This window comes from Limulus polyphemus, unplaced genomic scaffold (genome assembly GCF_000517525.1).
Source record: "Limulus polyphemus unplaced genomic scaffold, Limulus_polyphemus-2.1.2 Scaffold5398, whole genome shotgun sequence".
Taxonomy (NCBI): Eukaryota; Metazoa; Arthropoda; class Merostomata; order Xiphosura; family Limulidae; genus Limulus; species Limulus polyphemus.
In genome coordinates this window covers 47,815-54,800 of record NW_013671008.1, presented here as the reverse complement: position 1 = coordinate 54,800, position 6,986 = coordinate 47,815, and the positions used below count along the sequence as shown (strand labels likewise).

General features: G+C 37.5%; 1 protein-coding gene across 2 annotated transcripts in view; it reads right to left on the bottom strand.

The window, feature by feature from the left end:
- Positions 1 to 645: 645 nt before the first annotated feature.
- LOC106472518 (charged multivesicular body protein 1a-like) overlaps positions 646 to 6,986 on the bottom strand; it is a 39,047-nt gene continuing 32,706 nt past the window's right edge. For both annotated transcript variants that reach the window (XM_022401089.1, XM_022401090.1), the window contains exons 7-8: positions 1,762 to 1,821; positions 646 to 852 (exon numbers count right to left, since the gene is read on the bottom strand). In XM_022401089.1, coding sequence (XP_022256797.1) covers positions 661 to 852; positions 1,762 to 1,821 — 252 coding nt within the window. In that variant the 3' untranslated portion in view covers positions 646 to 660. The remainder of the gene's footprint in view (positions 853 to 1,761; positions 1,822 to 6,986) is intronic.

The window sequence follows — 6,986 nt, the reverse complement described above, 5'->3', positions numbered from 1 at the left end:
GGTTTACTGTTTATTTAGTTTTGGTTCTAAATCCTACAAATCTTTATTGTCTTTCACTGTAATTTATTTTTTTATTATTTAGGGAGCATTATAAATAGTTATGCTTTTAAAAGAAAAAAAAATACTACTGTTATAAATAACACATTCAATTGAACTGAACTATGCATGCCTATTTAAATATATTTATACATGGCTTGTGTATATCGTATATATACATATATATTATTCATACCTTTGGTGTATCGGACTCAAGCAGATTTTGACATCAAATTTTGGGGTAAAAAAGTGTCTTATATGTACCAAAAATACGGTATTTAATCTAAACTAGTATGATCAAAATATTTATTTGTAAGTGAAAAGAATAGCAGCCATTTTAACTCAGTTTTACTCAGAATTTTTGATAGCAAACTAAAAGTTATAAATTTACAAACTTAGTCAGAATCAGTAGAAAAAAATAAACCTTCTACGGTAGTCTGACATTATAAAACAAAACTGGACAATGAACATCTATGGTATGAATGGTCACTTAGTCCTTATATTTCACAGTGAAATATACAGCAAAGTGGTCAGATAAGGGTTTGATTAGCATAAGTCCAGAATGTCACTGATCACACCGGTTGGATTAGTAGTTGATAAACATACTTAAATGAATGAACCATTTTACCTTTTGGTAAGGTTATCTTCTTCTACAGGAGTCCTCTCTGAGACTGAAGATGATGGAACAGATTTGGCTCCCTGGAGCTGATCAAGAATTTCTAGTCCATTTTCCTCTGCCACCTGTTGAATCAAATTATCCACTTGTTCCTGTGGTGTGCTTGTTGAGGTTGCACTTCCCATTGCATCCTCTAGAACCTGAGAAAATCAGTACCAGTTTTGTTCATTGAAATGTTCTGGAGGCTTAAAGACTTTGATTGTAAATTACTATTGTCTGATATGCATCTACCACCATCAAAATATACATAATTACTTAACACAAAACACTGAAACTGAACAGTAAGAGAAATGTGCTTAAAATAATACATCATGATACTGAAACTCAACAGTAAGAGAAATGTGATTGAGAAATTACAACCTACACAACGAATACTTGACAGAAAATACTAAAACTCAACAGTAAGAAATATGTGCTTGAGAAATTCAGGCAACACAACAAATACTTGACAGAAAACATTGAAACTCAACAGTGAGAGAAATGTGCTTGAGAAATTACAGCCAACACAAGGAATACTTAACAGAAAACATTGAAACTCAACAGTAAGAGAAATGTGCTTGAAAAATTACAGGCAACACAACGAATACTTGACAGAAAACATTGACACTCAACAGTAAGAGAAATGTGCTTGAGAAATTACAAACAACACAACGAATACTTGACAGAAAACATTGACACTCAACAGTAACAGAAATGTGCTTGAGAAATTACAGCCAACACAACGAATACTTGACAGAAAACATTGAAACTCAACAGTAAGAGAAATGTGCTGGAGCTGAGAATGAGCTCAGATTAAAATAAGAAATTCTGATGATAGTTAAGCTGAAGCTAATTTTAAATTTTTTAATAATAACAAACAGCGATATACATTTTGAACATTAATATTTCTTCCACTAGCTGTTTTATCTATTTTTTTAAAAACTTAAAACAGTTGGCATGACATTTCAGGCTGAATTTGAGATCAGTTTATCTTCCAGAAATTGTTCAATAGTAGGTTGAAAATCAATCAATCATTTAATTTATCTACCTGTGTATATACATATACTTACAGATGTTCTCACATCCAAGTCTTCAAACTGATTTTCAAATTTATCCATCACAGCAGAAACCTGAGTGTTTAAAAAGACATAGTAATAAGCATACTTTGTACAATCAAAGCCTACAAAGGAAAGTGGTACAATAATTATATGCAAAAGATTCACATTACAGTCTTTGTTAGACTACTTCAAAACCGGTTGGGTTTTTTCATCATGAGACATTGAAAAAATAAAAAATGTGTATAGTTACGCAGTACACACACACTGCTGGGATGTTAAAACACTAAAATAAAACAAAAACTCCAACTACACATACAAATTATGTTGTGCTGCTACTTCATAAGATGTTAAAACACTAACATCTAAAAACTACAACTATACAGTACACACTGCTGAATAGCTACTTCATCAGATATCAGTACATTAACATGAAAAACTACAACTATACAGTACACACTGTTGAATAGTTACGTTTTTCATGTTAGTGTACTAATATCTGATGAATACAACTATACAGTACACACTGCTGAATAGCTACTTCATCAGATATTACTACACTAACATCAAAAACTACAACTTTAAAGTACACATTGCTGAATAGCTACTTCATCAGATATTAGTAGACTAACATGAAAAACTACAACTATACAGTACACACTGCTGAATAGCTACTTCATCAGATATTAGTACACTAACATGAAAAACTACAACTTTAAAGTACACACTGCTGAATAGCTACTTTGTCAGATATTAAAATGCTAACATACAAAAGTTATAATTTTCTTACACTGAAAATATATTTCCGACAGGTACTTTAACATACCTAGCTATTCTCGTTCAATGCTGCCCTCTATTTGTAATTTGTTTTTTCACGTGCCACAAGCCTTTTACTCCCATGTACCCCTTGGTTCATATGGTTTAACTGATTCATGCATGCAAATTGTCATGTGACAAACCTCCACTAATAGATGCACCCCACACATGTGACTTCCTCTATGCAATTCTACCTAACTATCACTTCGAGTTTAGGCAGAAACCAAAGCACAGGTGGGAAGTATGAGCAGAAGCAAGTACGTGTCCTAAATATATTTTTAATGTAGGGAAATTATAAGTTCCAACAAGGTATCTTATTTACACTCTCATACATAGCTAGAATCACACAATGAATAGGTGGAGGGACCTGTGCAAAGAAGAAAGTAGAAGCATCCTTTGAAAGTGTCCAAAGGACACCCAGATGTGGAAAAGGTATGACAGATCCAGGCAGACAACTCTGAGGAGCACATCTCAATGAGAGAGAAAATGGTTGGACATTGATCCTAACCACAATATATAATAATTTCAATATCTTGCCGATGAACAAAAGGTGGGTAAAATAAGGGATGTTCCCCAAGGTGTAGAGTGGCTAGGGTGTAATGGACAGTATGCTGCAAGTCAACTGCATCCAAAACTTGACTGCCGGGAATCGATATCTATGTAGGGGAAGGAAAGAGGATCATACCATCTTCACCTCAAGTTCATCCAATTGGAGGGAGAAATTCCCACCACCGATTGGGGAACAGGGTACATGTGATCAGAGAGAAATATATAGATATCCCATACGAAACAAACAGACCAGCCCACTTCAAGCACAGTAACATCCTCAGCATAAAGACATCGAGGGTCAGCACAAGAGGAAAAAGCAGAACAACCAACAAGTGCTCCAACCATGACCCACAGCACCAAAGCAGTGCCCCTGAGGAGAAACGAGTGAGGCACCAGGCACCCCTTGAACATGTGTGAGGAGTTATGGTAATTGGTTCAGCTCTAAATCCAAAACTCAACTGCCAGGAACTGACTTCCATGTGGGGGTAAGATGAGGGATAACCCACAATCAAGGAAACCAAACCTCCATGATCAAATAACCAAGCGAGGAAATTTGTAACAAGAGGAACAGTGGGACAAGCAGGGGATTACCCACGATCCAAAGACCAATGGTGGAAAACGTTCCATTTATGGTGAGAAACTTCCATGGAAGAAAGTCAAACTGAAAGTGCCAACAATGAAGCTACTCGCTGTGATAAACCAAATGCCTTGCCAAGGACCAGATAAAATCCTGGCGTGAAGATGAAGTGTAGGAATGGTGAGATTAACTACCTGGGACCGAGGCTGCCATAGAAAATATGGAGTGCTGGGAAGAGGCAAAGGTGTAGCAGGTTGGATCTGGAGCAGCCACAGAAACCACAGTTGGGCCAACCAGAAAGGGGCAATCAGAAGTACTTGACATGGAGTGGATGATAGAAATCACCTTGGGAAGGAGTCAGATAGGAGGATACACATAAAGGAATTTGTCTGTCCAGTCCTGACTGAATGCATCAACAGCCATAGAAAGTGGATGAGGCACCAGAGACCAAAACTGAGGTAACTTGGCTGTGAGGATAGTGGCAAATGCATCCAGGTATGGAGTACCCACCCAAGTGCATAACCACTGGAAAACCTGAGGATCCAGAGACCACTACACTGGATTGTCCGAGCAGGATAGACAATCCACAACAAGCTTGAAAGCAATCGAAACAAGACAAGCAAGTAGATGAATACTGTAAGTGCTGGCCCCAAAAAAAGATCTGATGTTTGACAATGAAGGGAACAAGAATGGGTGCCTCCATGGCGATTGAAATGTGCCACCAGCATAGAATTGTCTGTATGAATCATAACCAGACGAATGTAAGCAAGAAGAAGAAAATGATCCAAAGTGCAATGGACAGCAAGAAGCTCCAGAATATTGATATGGTAAGACCAATCTGTTGCAGACCAATGACCATGAAGCAACTAATTGCTCAACCTACGACTCTTAGCTGTGAAGTGAAGCTTCCATGAAAATATGTAATTCTGGATGATGGGGAGGAAGCAGAACCCTGCCAAAGTGCAAGCCTTGTCCAACCATCAATGCAGATCGTCTACAAGGGAAGTAGGAAGGATAAAAGGAAAATCCAAGGGATCCCATGCAAGATTTCATTGGTTGTGAAGAGTCCACTGAATGTGATCTCATATGAAGTGGATTTCTCATTATCAGGATCTCATATGAGCACGACCCACGGGGATAAGTGCTACCATAGAGGACCATATCCCCAAAAAAGATGCACATGCAATAATAATGGGAGCAGTAAGGGCATCGATGACTGCCAGCTCCATTGAATGGAGTCACAGAGGAGAAGGTTGGACCCAACTGAGATGAGTGCTGAACAAAACATCCAAATGGATAAGATATTGGGTAGGAACAAGAAAGGATTTCTTCAACTTGATCAACCAACTGACCCAAGCGACCTCCTAAAGATGCAAACAAGCATGTTGGGCAGACTCCAGTTTGGAATAAGCCAACAGAAGTCAGTCATCCATGTAATGGTGAAAACTGAAGTGTGCATAAGTCCGGCAAAAGCCTTGACAACCCAACAAAAGACATATGGTGCCACAGCAAACCCGAAATGAAAAGCAAAAAATTCATAAATCACCCCATGATGACCAAACCGAGGCAAGCATCTCAACTTCCATGATATGGAATTATGGAGATAAGCATTCAAGGCGTCGACCTTGGTTATTCATAAACCTGGAGAAAAAATTCACCTGAAAGTGAGAAACGACTCCATGGACAAAAGAGGTAGCACCAAGAAGAGATTGAGGCATGACAGATCGATCACAGGCCACCAATCTCTGGTTTTCTTGGGGACAACAAACAACCTGGAATAAAATTCCGGAGAAGGGTAAACGACAGGTTTGATGGCATTCTGAGAGAGAAGATCCTGTGCTGCCTCAAACAGATACTGACATGTGGTAGGATCCCGAGGCAATTGAGGAGGGGAGAGGAAATGGATGACAGTCCCTTGGATAAAACCTGAAGGACCCATAGATCAAGGTGAAGATCTGAAGACTGCAAAAGGGGGGGATGGGGATGCCTGCACCATCACATAAGTAAGATACAAAATGCTCAGCATGAACTCCAATATTAGAAGATGATGGAAACAAAAAATACTGAGAGGAAGGACTATCATGTAATAAGGAAGGTAGAGGGCTATAGGAAATCGAGGAAAGGGATAAAACAAAACATACCTGGGAAAATGTAAAAAAAAGCCATATTAAGCCTAATAAAACCCACAATAGGAACTTAGGAAGACACTGCAAATTCAGGTGGAGGAAAAAGGCTGTCAAATGCTTCATCGTCCCAAATAGGTTCGGCTTGTTCAGGAGGAAGTTGGGCACCATCAGGAGAAGAAGGTTAGCTTAAATACCAATCAGTCTCTTGATGAATCATTGCAGATAATCCCAAAGACAAGTTTTCCCCACCTGAAGCCTGAATAAGTGTGGTGGTAAAAGGTACAACCTTCAACACGTAATCTTGTATTTCAGAATTCATAAAGCAAATAGAAGCCCAACACAACTGAGCTGATAAAGAAAAAAAAGCACGGAAAAATGATTAAGTACTGTAACTGGGTAGAAAACTAAATAATAACACAATGAAATTAGATACAAATAACAACTATTTAAAATAAGTAGAAAACTGTTCGTATAATACAGTAAACAATACAAAAATTCTAAATTTGAAGAGAGCACTAAAGAAAGCGTCCGAACACAACTTGCATGCATGAATTAATTAACCCTACTGACACTGATTTACTTATGGTTACAGGTCAAAGGCCATGTCATTGTATTTGTAGACTAGCATTCAAAATTTTATTGAATTACTATTTTATGAATGTATGTCAATAAGTTTGGTATCAAATTGTAGATTATAATTCATATTTTAGTATTATACATTAGTTAGTTTCTTAATTTAAAAGTAAATATTAAAAAAATCCTAAATATCAATTTTTGTGTGTCACATGGCATGTTGAATGCAGCATTGGTTCTAATTAGATGTTTGTGATGTCCAAGTACAAAGTCTATAGTTTCTTATGAATTAGATATTGACAAACTAGAATCTCGAATAAGAACCTCCTATGCTTTCTATTTTCTGAAATATTAATACATTTATTGAATCAACCAAGGTGGCTCCACTCACCTCTTCCATTTTTGAAAATACTTGCTTACGCACACCTACTACGCCCAATGATGTGTGTATAACCTATCGAAAGCTCAGAATGTCCCCCTAGTGGTTTTCTCAGCCTCTGCAAAGTATTTCTGTGGGAACACCTTTTTTCATGTTAGATTCCAAGCAGTAAGGTGAAGCATTAGTGAGCTCAAAAAATAATTTTTGTAGACCCAAATAC